The sequence below is a fragment of the Tamandua tetradactyla genome, chromosome 7 (assembly GCF_023851605.1).
Source record: "Tamandua tetradactyla isolate mTamTet1 chromosome 7, mTamTet1.pri, whole genome shotgun sequence".
Classification (NCBI taxonomy): Eukaryota; Metazoa; Chordata; class Mammalia; order Pilosa; family Myrmecophagidae; genus Tamandua; species Tamandua tetradactyla.
Genome location: NC_135333.1, coordinates 61,199,789 through 61,217,847, shown reverse-complemented (window position 1 = coordinate 61,217,847; position 18,059 = coordinate 61,199,789). Strand labels below are relative to the sequence as shown.

At 43.9% G+C, this 18,059-nt stretch overlaps 1 protein-coding gene and 1 pseudogene across 3 annotated transcripts in view; both read right to left on the bottom strand.

The window, feature by feature from the left end:
* The window catches only part of ADA2 (adenosine deaminase 2), a 66,912-nt gene that overhangs the window by 30,405 nt on the left and 18,448 nt on the right, over positions 1-18,059 (bottom strand). The window contains exons 2-3 of one of the 3 annotated variants that reach the window (XM_077169583.1): positions 6,593-6,733; positions 752-1,081 (exon numbers count right to left, since the gene is read on the bottom strand). The exons of 1 other annotated variant lie outside the window; for it this stretch is intronic. In XM_077169583.1, coding sequence (XP_077025698.1) covers positions 752-1,073 — 322 coding nt within the window. In that variant the 5' untranslated portion in view covers positions 1,074-1,081; positions 6,593-6,733. The remainder of the gene's footprint in view (positions 1-751; positions 1,082-6,592; positions 6,734-18,059) is intronic. One more of the 3 variants, XM_077169582.1, reaches the window with a different exon arrangement.
* LOC143690465 (26S proteasome regulatory subunit 4 pseudogene) lies at positions 1,517-2,918 on the bottom strand (annotated as a pseudogene).

Below are 18,059 nucleotides of genomic sequence, written 5' to 3'. Positions count from 1 at the left end.
TGCTAGAATCCAGGACACTGTCTTACGGCTGGATGCTTTTTCACTTTGTCAGGTAAGGCCTGTTACTTTTGCAGCCCCCTCCCTACTGTCTCTCTCAGCCAGAGTTCCCCCAGAAGCAGGATCTGGGTTTGCAAGGTGAATCAGCTATCACCATCAAACACCCCTCCCTAGTTTGCCAGTAAAGCAAAGGAGAGGAGTTGAGAGAGTTCACTCCAATCCATTTAGAATACTAAGAAACAAAGGCCCTTTTGTCTGCTTTGTTGCAGACCAGTAAAACATATGGAATAAAGATGAATAATAAGGGGAACAACTGTTAAAATTAATTTAGATTGAAATGCTGGTGATCGGTGAGGGGGAGGGGTGGGGGTATGGTATGTATGAGTTTTTTTCTGTTTTCTTTTTATTTCTTTTTCTGAATAGATGCAAATGTTCCAAGAAATGATCATGATGATGAATATGCAACTATGTGATGATATTGTGAATTACTGATTATATATGTAGAACGGAATGATCAAAAGTTCTGAATGTTTGCATTTGTTTGGTATTTTTAAAAATTTTTTTTAATTAATAATAAAAAAAATTCAACAAATGGTGCTGCAATAAGGGGATACTCACATGGAAAAAAGAATGAAATGTGACCCCCACCATACAGCATACAAAGAAAAAAAGAAGAAGCAAAGGCTTCCGATAAACAGTGTGGTTTCCCCAGACCTTCCCAGGGCCCCCAAACCATCCCTCTCCAAGCCTCTACCTTTTGGCATCTTCTTCAGGATACTGAACACCTGGCTTTCCTCAATGAGCTTCTTAGCCTGGAAGAAGTGCATGCTGGGTGGGAACTTCTGGGTCTTCATGGCATCAGTTATCTCAGCCTCTTTGAGGGACATGAGCTTCTCATTGGCCATCATCTCTTGTTTCCTCAACACCAGCTGGCCCCCCAACTGCATCTTCTTCTCTTTTACTAACAGCCGATTCCGTATATCATCTATGGGTATGGCGGAGCAGAGAAAAGATATCGCCATAGCCAAAAGCAGAGAGAGCAGGGCTGGATGCTCAGATGGGCCACCCATGGACATTGGAATTCCTGGAAGAGGAAATTGCTCAGGTGGAAAATCAATGGAGCTAAACGGGAGGACTAAGTGAAAATCTACAAATTTAACAGAGGAACTCTAATTTTCCTTCTCCCACCCTTTTCTCAAACCAGCAGCTGCAGATTATTGAAGGATACTTCTCTGAGACCCCAGAAAACAGACCTTCGATACAGATGGGGTGGGGGGTGGTTTCCCAAAAAAGATCACCATGAAGTCTCCTTATAGTGAAGCTTTTCATTCAACAAGCTTCCCTTATATAGGGAGAAAGAAATTGCACTCAGAAATTCAGTATTTCACTGCTTTTTTTTTACTTCTGTAAGAGTATGCTTTACTGGGAAACAGTGCTGCACAGTGGCCAACAGACAAATGCAGCCCAAGGGGCATCCTACACATCAGACTCAAAACACAGAATGTTTTATTAATAAAAATCAACTGGAATATGGATTTTTCTGGACAACTTCCCCAACCTCTGAGGGGTTAGGAAAATGCCCAACCATTTTCTTGAAGAAATGTGTTTCACTTAGATATACAGCCCCTCCCTCGGGGGTGCCTTCTTGTTTTTTTATAAAGAACGTTTTCTTTAGATTTTTTAAAGTCTTTGTTCATTATGTTCAGTCTACATTCTCTCAAGGCCATCAGGCCAACTTTTGTACAGATTGCCTTGATGTCAGCACCAGATAGGTCATCTTTAGCCATGATCAAGTTGTCCAAGGCTATGTCATTCTTCTAGTGTGAATCTGGAAGATGTGCTTTTTGGTCTTCTCTCCAAGCAGTGGAACTGAAGCTTCTTGTCGATACAACCTGGTCTGATAAGTGCTGGATCCAAAGTTTCTATTCAGTTTGTGGCCATGATAACTTTCACATCTCCTCTTGAATCAAATTCATCCAACTGGTTTGAGAGTTCCAACATAGTTCACTGAATTTCTCTCTCGCCACTGGAATTTGAGTCCTATCTTCTTGTCCCAATGGCATCAATTTCATCAATAAACAAAATGGATGGTGTATGTTCTCCAGCAACTCAAAATAATTCCCACATGAGTTTGGGTCCATCTCCTAGGTACTTCTGAATAAATTCTGAGCCAACCACCCCTAAGAAACTGGCTGAGGTTTGGTTGGCTATTGCTTTGGCTAACAGTGTTTTCCCTGTGCCAGGTGGACCATACAGAATGACCCCTTACGGGGCTTTATACACATATCTTCATAATATCTGGGATGCATGAGAGGATGCTCTACAAATTCCTTAATTTCCTGAATTTGATTATCCAACCACCCAATATCACCATAGGTCTCCTGGGGGGCCTTTCCCATCCTCATCACCATGACCAGGGGATCTGTGTAATCCTTCAGGACCCCTATTACTGCCTGTACCTTGTGACTGAGCAGGACAGAGCAGCCTGTGTGTTCTAGTAGATCCTTGTCCAAAAATGAAAGAATGCTGACATAGTGTTCCAAGCCCACTGGTGTAGACATGATGGTGTGATTGTCATCAATGATCTCTTCCAAGTTTCCTACTGACATTGGGGTCCCCTTCATTTCACCCACCTTTGAAGTTTCCTCCTGCTACTTTTCTTCTAATGGTTTCATTTGTTCCTGATTTCTAATGAATTCTTCCTCCATGAGAAGAAGTCTTTAATTCTAACTTCAATAAATTTAATAGGCACTGGGTGTGAAGTGTCACCAACGGTAGTTTGTTAGCAGCATCTGGTCTCTTGTTTTCTCCTTCTTTTCCCCCATTCTAGTTGGTACAGAGGGTTCACATTTCTTTTTCTTGTCCTTCTCATCCTTTTTGCAACCTCCAGGATCAGGACCACCACTCTGACTTTGACCCATCCTGCTTCGGCAGCATTCACTTTTAAATATAACCAAACAGCTAAGGATCACAAGGCATTTGAGGGAAGCCTCCAACAGAAGAAAGAGAGAGACCCTAAAATGAAATACACAGAGAAAAGACCCAGGAAGAAACTGAGACAATGCAAGAAATAAAAGCAAAATTCAAATGAAGTGTAATTAACATCCTTAGAGAGATAAGAGAAGACACTGCATCCATGAAACAGTAACAGGAGGGTATGAAAAATGAACAGAGAGTAAGGAAGACCTTTTAGAAATTAAAAACTATGAAAGCTGTAATTTAAAAATGTATACAGAAATATTACAAAATGAAGTTGAAGACAACTTTGAGAAGGTAGGACAAAATAGGAGAGAAGAAAATGAGGATTGTTGGTTCAGGAAACCCAGCTCTCAAATAATTGATATTTTAGAAGGAGAGAGAGAGAAAAAAAGAAAGAAAGAAATGGAAGGAAATAATAAAGTAAACAATCAAGAGATTGTCCACAAACTGAAGACCCCAGTCTCTAGATTGAAAAGACCTGTTGAATACCTCACACAGCATGATAAATTAATTGGCATTTAAAAAAAAGATTCTAAAAGCTTCCAGAGAGCAGCTAGTCAAGGTTGGTAGTGAGGTATTTAAGAAAAAAGGAAAGAAAAGTTGTGTTTATCGGGGAGAAATTGAACTTCCCCAAGTTGAATTCTTGATATTCTCACAAGCAGTGTGGACAACCAAAGCTATAGGCTGAGCCCCCAGTCTTGGGGTTTGTTCACATGAAACTTAACCCCCAAAGGATAGGTCAAGTTTACTTAAAACTTAAGCCTAAGAGTCACCCCCAAGAGAGCCTCTTTTGTTGCTCAGATGTGGCCCCTCTCTCCAGCCAACACGACGAGTAGTCTCACCACCCTCCCCCTCTCTGCGTGGGACATGACTCCCAGGGGTGTGGACCTTCCTGGCAATGTGGGACAGAGATCCTGGAATGAGCTGAGGCTCAGCATCAAGGGATTGAGAAAACCTTCTCGACCAAAAGGGGGAAGAGTGAAATGAGACAAAGTGTCAATGGTTGAGAGATTCCAAACAGAGCTGAGACGTTATTCTGGAGGTTATTCTTATGCATCAAGTAGATATCATCTTGTTAGTCAAGATATAATGGAGAGGCTGGAGGGAACTGCCTGAAAATATGGAGCTGTGTTCCAGTAGCCATGTTTCTTGAGGATGACTGAATAATGATACAACTGTCACAATGTGACTGTGTGATTGTGAAAACCTTGCGTCTGATGCTCCTTTTATCTACCTTGTCAACAAAGGTGTAGAACATATGGAATAAAAATAAATACTAGGGTGAACAAATGCTAAAATAAATTTAGTTTGAAATGCTAGTGATCAATGAAAGGGAGGGGTAAGGAGTATGGTAGGTATAATCTTTTTTTTTCTTTCCTGTGTTCATTTTATTTCTTTTTCTATTGTCTTTTTATTTCTTTTTCTGAATTAATGCAAATGTTCTAAGAAATGATGAATATGCAACTAAGTGATGATATTGTGAATTACTGATTATATATGTTGATGTTTTATTTGGTTTCTTAATTTTTTAATTAATAAATAAATTTTTTTTAAGTTGTGTTTATTAAGTCTCCTCTTGCTAGAGATTATGTTTAACATTTGATATGGGGTACCTATTGAATTATATGGAAGAATTGTGTCTGAACACTTGAAAGCATACACAGCAGGACAAGAGGTATAAAATGGTATATTGGAAAGAATCAAAACTGTAAATTTGATTCCTGTCACATGGTGATAGGAATAGTCCCAAATTTTACCATTCTTTGTGAGACCTTGAGAAAATAACTTCATGTCTATGGGCCTCAGTTGCCTCATCCATAAATTATTATTTGTTAATTAACTGGACTAGATCAGTGTTTCCCAAAGTGTGAGATGTGTATCATCAGTAGCACACAATCTGAGTTTTGGTATTTCACAAAAAAAATATGAATTCTTTGGATGAATTGGATGGGGGGGTGAATATATCTCTATAAAATTGCATTAAAAAGAATATGAATTCCCAGTGCTTGCCCAATGCAAAAGAAAAGAATATGAATTATTTTGATAGGTAGGTAGTTTAAAAACGTATATTAACACACCAAACCCATTATATTGTGACTATTATAATTTAGGTTGAATAAAAGATTTTTAAAGTAAGTTAAAGAAAAATATTAAATAAATATAGAGTAGAACACAAATGGAAAGTTTGGTACTATTTGGATTAGATTATATCCAAGGTTCCTTTTGGCTCGCACAATTATTCTCTGGTATATCAGATGCAGAGAGGGAATTTTATAAGGAAACACATGACAGCCATAGTAGGAGCTATATCTCCCCAGAATCAGAGCTGGACTTTTGAGAATTCCCTTCAATTTCATCAAGTCCTCAGATATCTCCTCAGACTATAACCAAGGAATTCTTCTCCTGCATCTGATATCTCTAGGGAAAAGGGTCAGGGACTTCATGTCACTATCCCACCCACCCCACACTCCATCTACACTCACCGACCCAGCCCCTTGTCCCTCTCTCCCAAGGGAAACACAGCAGAGCTCATCACGTCCCCAAATCTCCAACATTGTCTTGCGAAAAGGACCCTGAGGTAGAAATTATTATGCACCCCAAAGAAAACATGCTTTTAATTCTAATCCTCAAATCCCCATTCCTATAAATGAGGATTCCTGTTTATGTGTGTTTATGGGGGCAGTTATAAGTATGTGTACAATTATGAGTTTGTGTGTGCACATGTGCGTTTATGTGCTTAGTCCCTCCAACAGCTGTGCCAGAAGCCCTCAAAAAGCCCCACTCCTAAATAGGACCTTCTGAAGAAGTTATTCTTAGGTTTGTGGCCCACCTAATCCGGAGTGGGCCTTAATGCACATTTGTAAGCAGAAGCCATTGGGACCCAATCAGTCAGAGAAGGCCACAGAGGAGGAAGCTGGAGGTCAACAGAAACCTTAAGAGTTGACACAAGGAGAGGAAGCTCGCCGTGGGACAGGAGGCAAAGATGCAAGCAAGGAACCCCTCTGAACGTGGCGAGCCAGCACCAGAAGGCTCCTGACTCCGGGAAGGGAGCATGGCCTTGCCGGGAGCCTTGCTTTTGGACTTCTAGCCTCCGAAACTGTGAGTTCATAAATACTTGTTTAAGCCAACCCAATGCATGGTATTTGTCATAGCAGCCTGGCAAACTCAGACAGAACCCCAAAGTATTCCATGTGGCCCAACCTCGGGGGACTTTGCCTGGCCTGTCAGACAAGGGTTTCACACCAGTCTGGTCAAGCACAAGGTGGATAATAGTCCATGCCAATGCTTAATGCTATGCTGACCTCATCTTTCCTTTCTCCACAGGACTTTTCTTTTACTTATCCAAGAGGGTGCATGAAAACTCTATAAAAACAGTTTGTTTCCAGACCAAGAACAAAGACAGGACCATGTGCCTCTGTGACTGAGGAAATGTCCTTGGGCCCACAGCTGTTTTCAACAGCCTGGGCGGAGAAAGCCCAGGTTCCTCGCCTCACTGCAAGGCACACCCCCCCCCGCCCGAGGGTGGGGGGCAGAGAGGCAATCAGCAGGTCACCTGAGGCCCCCGCTTCCCAGCTCCACCCAGACCTTCTCCACCCCACCCCAAGATCCCGGTTACCTCAGAGCAGCTCCAGAAACTGTCAACTGTTTGCTTTGTCCCCCGAACAGCTGTGCCAGAAGCCCCAGAAAAGCTCACGCTGTTGTTTCACTTCCTGCCAGTGTGGGTTTCACTTAGCTCCAGCCTGCAGTTCACAGGCCCCTGAGGAGAGGCGGGAAGGAGAGGGGGTCTGACAGGGTGGAGGCGCGTGTATGGTGTACATGGGTGCAGGTGGGCTTATGCCTTTGTGTGTTTGTGTGTGCTTGTCTGGGTTTATGTGCACGTGTGTTTGTGTGGGGGCTGATATGCACGTGTACATTTATGTGTTTATGTGTGTAATGCAGGTTTATGTGCATGTGTGTGTTTCTGTGTTTGCACATGTGTTTAGGTGTCTGTATGTGTGCATGAATGTTTACTTGTGTGTTTGTGGGAGTTTTGTGTGTATTCATGTGTGGCTTTGTGTGTTTTATGTGTATGCATACATGTGGAGCTATCTGTTTTTGTGCATGCATGTTTATGTGTGTGTGTGCTGATGTGTCTGAATGTGCATGTGTGCTCATGTGTTTGCATGTATGTATGTTTCTTTGTGTGCTCGGGGGGTCTTTGTGTGCATGTGTGTATATTATGTGTTTGTGTGCATGTGGGGCTATGTGCATGTTTGTGTTTATATGCACGTGTGTTTGTGGGGGAGCGCTGTGTGTATGTTTGTGTTTGTATGAGTTTATGTGTTTGGGGGGTTATGAGTGTTGTATGAGCATACAACCTAGAATACAGTAATATTAGGCAGCAAGCACCACAAATAGGAACTCCAACATCTGTTTCTGACCCTTGGGAAGTGAAGCCTTCCTCAAAGTGTGATTGTGGATTGTGGGGAACTCATGGAACAAAGGCTAGAAAGGTAGATACAATAAAAGGTAAAGGCTTTAGGGGGAATCTCTGGGCTATGGGGCCGGAGGGGACCAGAGCAGTCGAGGGAGTGAGGAGGGATGAAGGCAAGACTGGCAAGGGGGAACCAGCAAGCTGAATAATGGCTCTAAAAGGGGCCATTATTCTGGACCAAGCCGTAACTAGACCAAACTCCAGGCACAGGAGCAAGTTGGAGTGTCCGCGAGCACTGGCGGAGGAACTTTGCGCCCTGGCCTTGCCGCTCCCAGCTGTGTGGCCTTGGCCATGCCACTTAAACCCTCTATGCTTCACTTTCTGACTTGAAAATGGGAGATCATGAAAGTCGTGAGAACTGACTGAGGAATGCCTGCACAGCGCCTGGTGCAGGGTAAGTCCTCAGTGAACAGGCCTCCCAAACTAGGAAACGTGAGCCTGGACCGCGTCGTGCGTGCGCGACTCGCCCGTGGTCTACAGACTAGGCATGCGTCCCACTCCTTCCCAGGCCTGCGCTCAGGGCCTTGGGCCCCAAGGCGGCCCCCAGCCTCCACGGGCTTCCAGCCTTGCGGCCCCCAGAACTGTGGCGGCCCTGGGCTCCCCTCTTCTTCTCCCAGAAGGAGAAAGACTTGCTGAACAAGAAGAAATCCAAAAGTGGTTGTTACGGAGGGATTAGGAACTCCCCCACGTTCGGGATCTGTTTCTTTTGAAGTCAGAGATGTCGGAAAGGAACACACACGTAGTAAAGAAAAGCAAGATCAATTACAGCAGAAGGGTAAGAGGAACAAATCGCCAATTTCAAAAAGAAATTATTTGAAGATTATAAAATATATATCAGATCAGATCAGACCTTAAGAAGATAAAGCTTTTCTTTCCGAAAGCTTTGATGGGAAGGAGGAGCCCATTTCACCTCCGGAAAGGCTGGCTCTGGGGATTCTGGCTCCGGACGTGGCCGGGGAACAGCATGAGGGCTACAGGTCTTGAGGCTGAAGCTGCTGAGAGGCAGAACCTGTGTGGGCTGGGAGGGTGGCGGACTGAGACTCGGGAAGGGGAGAACCACTGGACACTCCTACCTGGAAACAGGATCAGAAACAGGGAATGTGAGCAGGGGTCAGACCCAGGAGGGGCCGACTAGGAGGTTTTGGTGCTCAAGGGCAGCTCAGCCTGGAGCCAACCTCGTGACTTTTTGTGACTGGAGTCACCACTGCCAAGGGGACCTCTTCTGGATCGGCTCCCAGCGTTGTCTAGTGGGAAAGGAGCAGCATCTGACCACAGCAGGCAATCAGTGTAAAATTGCAAGGCCATTTGGGAAGGATATTCAGTCAAGTGCAGACACCTTAATGTGAAACAAAGCTCTCCTTTTTTTTGAGAAACTTGTTATACTATTTAATCTTTTCTTTTCATCACATAGTTGTATATTCATCATCATGATCATTACTTAGAACATGTGCATCAATTCAGAAAGAAATAAAAAGAGAACAAAGAAAAAATTCATACATACCATGTCCCTTACCCCTCCCTTTCACTGATCACTAGCATTTCAATCTTCTAAATTTATTTTAACATTTGTTCCCCCTATTATTTATTTATTTTTAATCCTTATGTTTTACTCATTTTATCCATAAGGTAGATAAAAGAAGCATCAGACACAAGGTTTTCACAATCACACAGTCACGAGAAAGCTGTATCATTATACAATCATCTTCAAGAAACATGGCTACTGGAACACAGCTCTACATTTTCAGGCAGTTCCCTCCAGCCTCTCCATTACATCTTGACTAACAAGGTGATGTCTATTTAATGCCTAAGAATAACCTCCAGGATAACTTCTCGACTCTGTTTGGAATCTCTCAGCCATTGACACATTATTTTGTCTCCTTTCTCTCTTCCCCCTTTTGGTCAAGAAGGTTTTCTTAATCCCTTGGTGCTGAGTCTCAGCTCATTCTAGGATTTCTGTCCCACGTTGCCAGGAAGGTCCCCACCCCTGGGAGTCATGTCCAATGTAGAGAGGGGGAGGGCAGTGAGTTTGCTTGTCATGTTGCTGGTGAGAGAGGCCACATCTGAGCAACAAAAGAGGTTCTCTTGGGGGTGACTCTTAGGCCTAATTTTAAGGAGGCTTGACCTATCCTTTGTGGGGTTAAGTTTCATATGAACAAGCCCCAAGATTAGGGGCTCAAGGCTCTCCATTTTTAACACTTGTTGAAGATGCCTGTCAGAAGCTGCAATTTGCTCAGAATCTGAAAATCTACAGGGCAGAAAAAGGGGACCAAAGGCTCTTTTCAATGACTACAAAACTGAACCTACATACATGGCAAGAAGCCTAAAAAGACAGGTGTTTTGTGACCCCAGAATGCAAGACAGGAGAGGTTTTCAAAATTGGAGATAATTTATGGCTACATGAACATTTTTTCTTTCTCTATTTTAAAATTTTTATGTTGGTAACATATATTCAACACAAAATTAGCCATTTTAACTGCTATCATGTATACAACTCAGTTGCATTGATTACATTTACGGTATTTAAAGTATCGATATTTAAAGGTGCCATTGCCACCATCTGTTATCAAAATTTTTCATTACTCCAAACAGAAAATCTGTACCCATCAACTTCTTATTGTCCCTCCTCCCGGCACTGATAACCTCTAATCTACTTTCTGTCTCCATTAATTTGCTGAGTCTAGATATTGTGTGTGAAAGCATACCATATTTATCCTTTTGTGTCTGGATTATTTCAGTCAGCATATCTTCCAGGTTCATCCATGTGGCAGCATGTATCAGAATTTCATTCTTTTTTAACAGCTGAATAATATTCTGACTATCTAGCTATGCCACATTTTGTTTATCCGTTCATCTGTGGATGGACACTTGGGTTGTTTACACGTTTTGGCAATCATGACTAATGCCTCTGTGAACATCAATATGCAAATAACTGTCCAAGTCCCACCGCAGTGGTCCCATTTTGCATTCCTACCAGCAATGCACAAGCGTTCTAATTTCTCCATATCCTTGCCATCACTGGTAATTTTCTATTTTTTAAATAATAGCCATCCTAGAGGAGATGAATTGATATCACATTTTGGTTTGATTTGCACTTTCTTATTGACTTATGATTTGGGCATCTTTTCATGTGCTTATTGACTATGTGTAAACTTCTTTGGAGAAATGTTTATTCAAGTCTTTTGCCAATTTTAAAATTGTAGTGTTTGTCTTTTTGTTGTTGAGTTGTATGTTTTAATATACTCTGAATATTAAAACCTTATTAGATATATGATTCCAAATATTTTCTCCAATTCTGTAGGTGATATTTTTACTTTATTGATAATGTCCTTTGATGCATAGAAGTTTTAAATTTTGATGAAGTCCCATTTATCAATTTTTTCTTTTGTTCTCATGCTTTTGGTGTCATATTTAAGAATTCATTTTTTAATACAAGGTTCTGAAGATATTTCCCTATGTTTTCTTCTATGAATTTGCAGTTTTAGATCTTCAGGTCATTAATCCATTTTGAGTTAATTTTTTTATATGTTGTGAGGTAGAGGTTCAATTTCATTCTTTTGCATATGGATCTCCAGTTTTCCCAGTACTACCATTTGGTCAAGAAAACATGCTTTCCCTATTTCATGGTCTTCATATCCTTATCAAAAATCAACTAGCCCCCCAGTCTTGGGGTTTGTTCATATGAAACTTAACCCCACAAAGGATAGGCTAAGCCTACTTAAAATTAGGCCTAAGAGTCACCCCCAAGAGAACCTCTTTTGTTACTCAGATGTGGCCTCTCTCTCTCAGCCAACACAACAAGCAAACTCACCACCCTCCCCCTGTCTACGTGGGACATGACTCCCAGGGGTGTGGACCTTCCTGGCAACGTGGGACAGAAATCCTAGAATAAGCTGGGACTCAGCACCAAGGGATTGAGAAAACCTTCTTGACCAAAAGGGGGAAGAGAGAAAGGAGACAAAATAATGTGTCAATGGCTGAGAGATTCCAAACAGAGTCGAGGAGTTATCCTGGAGGTTATTCTTAGGCATTAAATAGACATCACCTTGTTAGTCAAGATGTAATGGAGAGGCTGGAGGGAACTGCCTGAAAATGTAGAGCTGTGTTCCAGTAGCCATGTTTCTTGAGGATGATTGAATAATGATACAGCTGTCACAATGTTACCGTGTGATTGTGAAAACCTTGTGTCTGATGCTCCTTTTATCTACCTTGTTAACAAAGGAGTAGAACATATGGAATAAAAATAAATAATAGGAGGAACAAATGCTAAAAAAAATTTAAAAATAACCTCTTGACTCTGAAATCTCTCAGCCCCTGACACTTTATTTTGTTTCATTTCACTCTTCCCCCATTTGGTTGAGAAAATTTTCTCAACCCCCTGATGCTGGTCCTGCCTCATCCCAGGATTTCTGTCCCATGTTGCCAGGAAGATTTATACCCCTGGGAGTCATGTCCCACATAGAGGGGGAGGGCAGGGAGTTCATTTGCTGTGTTGGCTGAGAGAGGCCACATCTGAGCAACAAAAGAGGTTCTCTAGGGTGATTCTTGGGCCTAATTTTAAGTAGGCTTGACCTATCCTTTGCAGGGATGTTTCCTAGGGGCAAACCTCAAGATTGAGGACTTGGCCTGTTGGTTTGATTGTCCCCACTGCTTGTGAGAATTCAGAAATTCTCCAAATGGGGAAGTTTAATATTTCCTCTTTTTCTCCCCAGTCCTCCAAGGGGACTTTGCAAATACTTCTTTATTCACTGTCCAAATCACTCTGGGATTTATCAGGGCATCACACTAACCTGGACAAACCAACAAAATCTAATGCTCTATTCAAGAATCCCTGTACTTATGGTGTTCAATTAAACTGACTATACAACAAATCTGTCTTGCCATCACCTTCAAAGTCAAGTGGGTTCTGAAACCAAAGGAAAAAACATGACCTCTATTGTAGTCATACCCATTTGGACCAGAATTTCCTCTTTTTCAGACATGGGGACTCTTGCTTTCTGAAGGTCAAGGACTTTTTATGACCAGCTGTTGAGGAGGCCACAGGACTGCTCACACTTCCTGGTTTGATGGTTGCTGTGTAATTCTTGAGCTCCCTTCAAGAACAACAGCAGGACAGGGGAAGGAGCTGGCTGGCTTTGAAAATCTTCTCATAATCTAGCTGTCTGAGTGGCCACCTGCCTGTGAAACCACGGTCTCTCTAGGATTTTCTCCACTCTGGTGAAGAGACCTTAGTAAAGTAAATCAGATCACATCGCTTCCCTTCTAAAAACCCTGCAAAATCTCCCCGTGGCACCTGGCTCGCCTTGCCACTGGCCACACAAACTCCAACCAGTCATACTGCACTCTTGGCGGTTTCGCTAACTGGCCAGGCTCCCTCCAGAGAGGTTTCTGGGTCCGGAAAAGCTCTTCCTTCCTCTTTTGACTGGTGAACTCCTACTTAGCTTCCCAAGATCAGCTTAGGGTTTCTTTTACTTTCAAAAATAAAAGCTCCCCTCATCTGAGGCCAAACCCTAAAACCAGGTGCCCCTCCCATGCTTGGGACTCTGCTTTAGCACGGAATGTTCCAGGGACCTGCGTGTCTCCACCACCAGGATGCACTTTCTTTGAGGGCGGGGCCTGCCTCGTTGGCGGAGCTGTGCCTGGTACGAATTAACTACCTGATCAACCTCCGTCCCATGAACAAATAAGTGAATGAAGCAAGCCGAGTAGTTGTTTCCCTTATCCCTCTCAGGCTTCTTTCTCTTCTTGCCATTGAGGGAGCATCAGGAAAAGGGGACTCAAGGACGGTCTTTGGACGGGTCTGTTACTCTGATTTAAGCAGGTCCTTTATCCCTAAAGTGCATTTCCTTATCCTCGTTCTACATCTCTCTGCCTCCTCTTTGAACCAAAAGGCTCCATCCAGAGCCTCCCAATCTGTGACCATTCAGGAAGATCAACGGAGAGCCTGAGCAGGCAGAGGAGAAAGCAGATCTAGAGAGGGGCTAGAGGGGAGACAAGAGAGAAAGTGGGGAGGGGGAGCGGAGGAACCAGTGCTTCTGAGCGCTGCCTTTGTGCTTTGCCCTTTGCCTACAGACTCCTCACAACTCCCCAAAGTCACTGTCCTTGTCCCTATTGTGTAAGATGAGGAAACCGAGGGCCCAGGAGTTAGATAACCAGCCCCGTGGGTTCTGCAGGCACCGAGGGGTGAGACCAGGTGAAAAACATAGCAATAGCTGAGCCTGCACCGTGGGATCAGCCCGGGACATAAATTCTCTCCCAGAATCCTCACAGTGACCTGGTGAGACACACGAGGGGTTCAGCCCCACTTGACAGATGATGAAATGGAAGTGCAGAGAATACGCTGGGCCCAGGGCACACTGGGCCCAGGGCACGCAGGCAGTGGCTGAGCCGGCTCTGCTTGCCTAAAGCTGGCCTGTGCTTAATGCCTCCTGGGGGAGAAAAGAGGAAACAGATGGTGTGTGAAAAATAAAGCAAGCGCGGATCATTTGGAGGGAGAGGGGTTTCTGGAGCCCCTCTGTGGAGGGGGCACTTCCATCTCCGCCGACCCACAGGACCCCGACGTGGAGCTGACGGAGAAGAGGAGCTGTGTTGCATCACACCATCTTGCTCCCCTCCGCAGAAGCACCTGGCTCCAAGGAGTGACCAAGCTGCCAACATCTCTTCCCTCATCCCTACTAGACTCTTCTCTAGGCCACAACCCCTCCCTTATTATTACCCAGGGGCCAATTTCAGCCCTCAGGACACTCACTTTCAAAGGACCCTTTGAGTAACCCTTTAAAATCCACTCAGACGTTAAAAGGCCCAGGCGGAAGAAAATAAGGCACTTCCCAGCCCCCAAGGTTTTCAACCTCTATGGCACTTACAAACACCTGGGAAGCTTCTAAAAGGCAGATGTCTAAACCCCACTTAATTAAATCAGGTTCCCCGGCCTTGGGGCCTGGGGCTTGGGCCATGGACATTGTTTTGTTCTAATTTTTTTTTTGGGGGGGGGGGGTGGGCGGGTGCATGGTCTGGGAATCAAACCCAGGTCTCCCGCATGGAAGGCGAGCATTCTGCCACTGAACCATCCGTGCACCCTCATCAGTGTTTTTTTGAAAGCTCCCCTGGTGATTCTTATTTGTCTCCAGGGCTGAAAAAACACTGCCATTATCCATGCACATAAAAAGAATGAGATTCTTGGGGAGTCAGGGAGGGGAGTGGGGGTGCTGCTTCATGAAGGAGGTGGGATTTGATGTGCCTCTCAGCTGCCTCCACAAGAATAGAGACTTAGGAGGGGATGGATACTTCCTGGGCCCAGTAACCTGGGCCCTTTGAAATTCCTCATTTCTTTTTTTTGGCATGCGCCAACTCTGGGATCAAGCCAGGGTCTCCCACATTGCAGATGAGAATTCTACCACTGGGCTACCCTTGCACCGCCCCAGCCTGGACCCTTTGGGAGATGATTTCTTGGAACTGGGAAGCAAAAGCAAGCCAAACAGTTCCAAGTTTGTTTATTTCAAGCCAAGTTGAAAAGGCATCTGATGGTTGTGGCGCTGGAGAGAAGGGGGAGGGGAGGGGGAGACTAGGAAGGAAGCCCTGCCTTGACTCCTCCCCCATCTCGCTATCCTTCTCCCTCAAGCGTAGTCTGACTTGCTCTACGAACTCCCCAGAACCTCTGCGCTTTGGCCACCAACTATGCAAAACCCTCCGCACTCTACTTCTAGCTGGGAATGCAGTTCAGAGGACACTTGGTTCCTCTGCTCCCAGAGTACAGAAGGGGAAGGAAAGCCTCGGGGGGGCCACAGCCTCCCCCAAGCTGAGGCATCAGACAAGGCCTGCACCCCGGGGCCCGGGACCCATCCCTTTTCCAAGGTACAGATGAAAATGTGCTTTTAGCTGCTCCTGCAGGGATGAGGCCCCGTTTCACAGAGAGAGCCAGAGGTCTGCTATCTCTGCACAGTGGCCTCCGGGAAGCTCCAAGCTGAGATGACGTGACAGCAGAGACCAGAAAGAGGAGGTGGGCTAAGGAGACTGGGATATTACATAGCAATAGCTGAGCCTGCACCGTGGGATCAGCCCGGGACATAAATTCTCTCCCAGAATCCTCACAGTGACCTGGTGAGACACACGAGGGGTTCAGTCCCACTTGACAGATGATGAAATGGAAGTGCAGAGAATACGCACTTCCGCGTATTCCTCCGCAATTATGAACTGCTTTTACAGAGCAACCAGAGATTCCCTAATACTTCCCAGCCTTTCAGTTGGGCTGGTGACTAGGTTAGGTCCTGTCCCTGGGGCTCAAGGTCAGGGTTTGGCTGTTGTTGCTCGCCTCTGTGTACTGCCCCCGGCACCATCACTACCCCCAGCCACCCCCAGACAAACCTGGAACACCCATTTTCATGGGGAATTGCTCTATAGGTCTGCCAGATTACCTCCCAGGCAACAATTCTCCCACCCACAAGACAAAGGCCAGATGTGATGGGACCCCACCCTCCCATAAAGTGGAACCTGGAGATCTCTGGTTAAAATGTAAATGAAGTGATCTTAAATATTTTAAATATATTTTTAAAGAGCCAGATTGCCCCAGGACCAAAAGAACTACTTTTTACATGCAAATGAAAATAATGAATCTTTTAATGCAGTTATTGTCAGGGTGATGAGCTGACTCAGTCAAGGGGGCCAAGCTGGGTGGGCACTGGTGCATGATGAAAAAAACCCCAACAAAACAGCAACCTGGGCAGAGAAGAAAAAGACCAAAAGGGGACGCAAGAACCCAGGATAGTTGATGAAAAGTTCTAGGGAAGAGCAAGCATGTAGAAAGAAGACAGGATTGCTAGGGTCAGAAACTGAGGGTGACAAAGGAAGGCATTTCCACTAGAAATCCAAAGCCCATCTGAGACAGAAGAGGGCAGGTACTATCTCAGGAACTCAGAGCAGATGGAGACGACTGTGCCTTTAGCGTCTGGGGCTTCCTCTCCTCCTAGCACTTCTCATGTGCAATTACAACTCCTAATTCCAAGATTGTGCTGCAGATTTCCTGACTGCAGGAATGATGATGAATTCTGTTATTTTATCTTAATGCAATTTTATTGAGATATATTCACACACCATACAATCTTTCCAAAGTATACCATCACACAGTAGTGCAATCATCACTATAATTTTAGAGCATTTTGACTACTCCAAATTAATAATAATAATAATAACAAGATAAAATATAAAAGAAAACCCAAAATATCACATACCTCTTAACCACCCCCCATTGTTAACTCCTAGTTTTGACGTGGTACTTTTGTTAATATTAAGATATTCCTGCTCTTTATATTCTAAGTTTGTAATGGGTACATTTTCTCCCAACTATTCCTGTATTTTTGACTCTTTGTAATAGTATGGAACATTTATTCTAGCTCATGAAAGATTTTTTTTGTGTTTATACCGTTAATCACAGTCACTGTCCACCAGAAGATTCGCTGTGCTACACGTTCCCATGTTTTAACCTCTGGCTTTCCTTCTGGTGACACATGTGACGAAAATATCCTTCAACCACATTTACTCACAATTTAGCACTAATAATTATACTATAATAACGTGCTACCCTCACCTCTATGAGTTTCCAAATACTTAAGTTCAACCTAGTTTAACATTCTACACATATTAAGCACCTGCTTCCCATTTTCTAGTCTCATTCTGTCTGCTGGTCACCTATATTCTAGTGAATTTTGTTTTGATACCCTGAGTACCTGGTATTTATTAAGTGTTCACTGCTGAAGGAATAACTGATTATTCCTCCTTTTTTTCTTATACTCATGCAGTAAATATTTATTGAGATCCTGCTATATGCCAGGCAATAAAATGGATGCTGGGGAAATGTTTCCTGCCCTTAGTGAGTTCACAGGGATAGAAAGTGAATAAATGATCAATTAATTACATTTAGGGTGCAGAAGGATAAAAACAGGAAATAAAAAGTAGTGAGAAAAGATAGGAGGGAGACCCAGCCTAAACCAGGACAGTTTCCCAGAGAAAGTGACATTCAAACTGTCGAAGGATGGATGGAGGTTAACTAGAGGGCAAAGGGAAAGCATGTGCAAAGGTCCTGAGGTAGAAAGGTCAAAGACCTGAAAGAATGATAGTGGCATCAAAGGAAAGTGAGTGAAGAATATTATGTGATGCTGAGAGATGACAGCACATATTATCTTCCATCTAACAGCCTGCCCTATTTAGAGAATACAAGGAAATCCATTTCAATAAGTTTAAAGTAAATTTACATCCATCTTACTGCTTGTCCTTTACAATCTTTCCAGGGTTTCAGGCCCTGCCATTGTTTCTCAGTCTACTTCTCCCCAGCCCCTGAACCTGGCGTAGGGAGCAGCCCCTTCCTGGTGGGCATGGATGACTATCTGATACTGCATGTGCAGTGACTTCCCACGGAGAATCATTTGCAGTGGTGGTACCAGGGGGATGGTGGTGAGTCACTGGTGAGTCACCAGGAGAGTCTGAAGAAACAGGTAGAGCAGGCCAGCTAGGGAGTTGTTTAAGAAACTTCAATCATTTCCATCTCAAAATAGAGCTAGAAATTGAGGCCTTTGCAGAACAAAGGTACATGGGCTTTGGAAAAGGAAGGGGCAGGAGACTT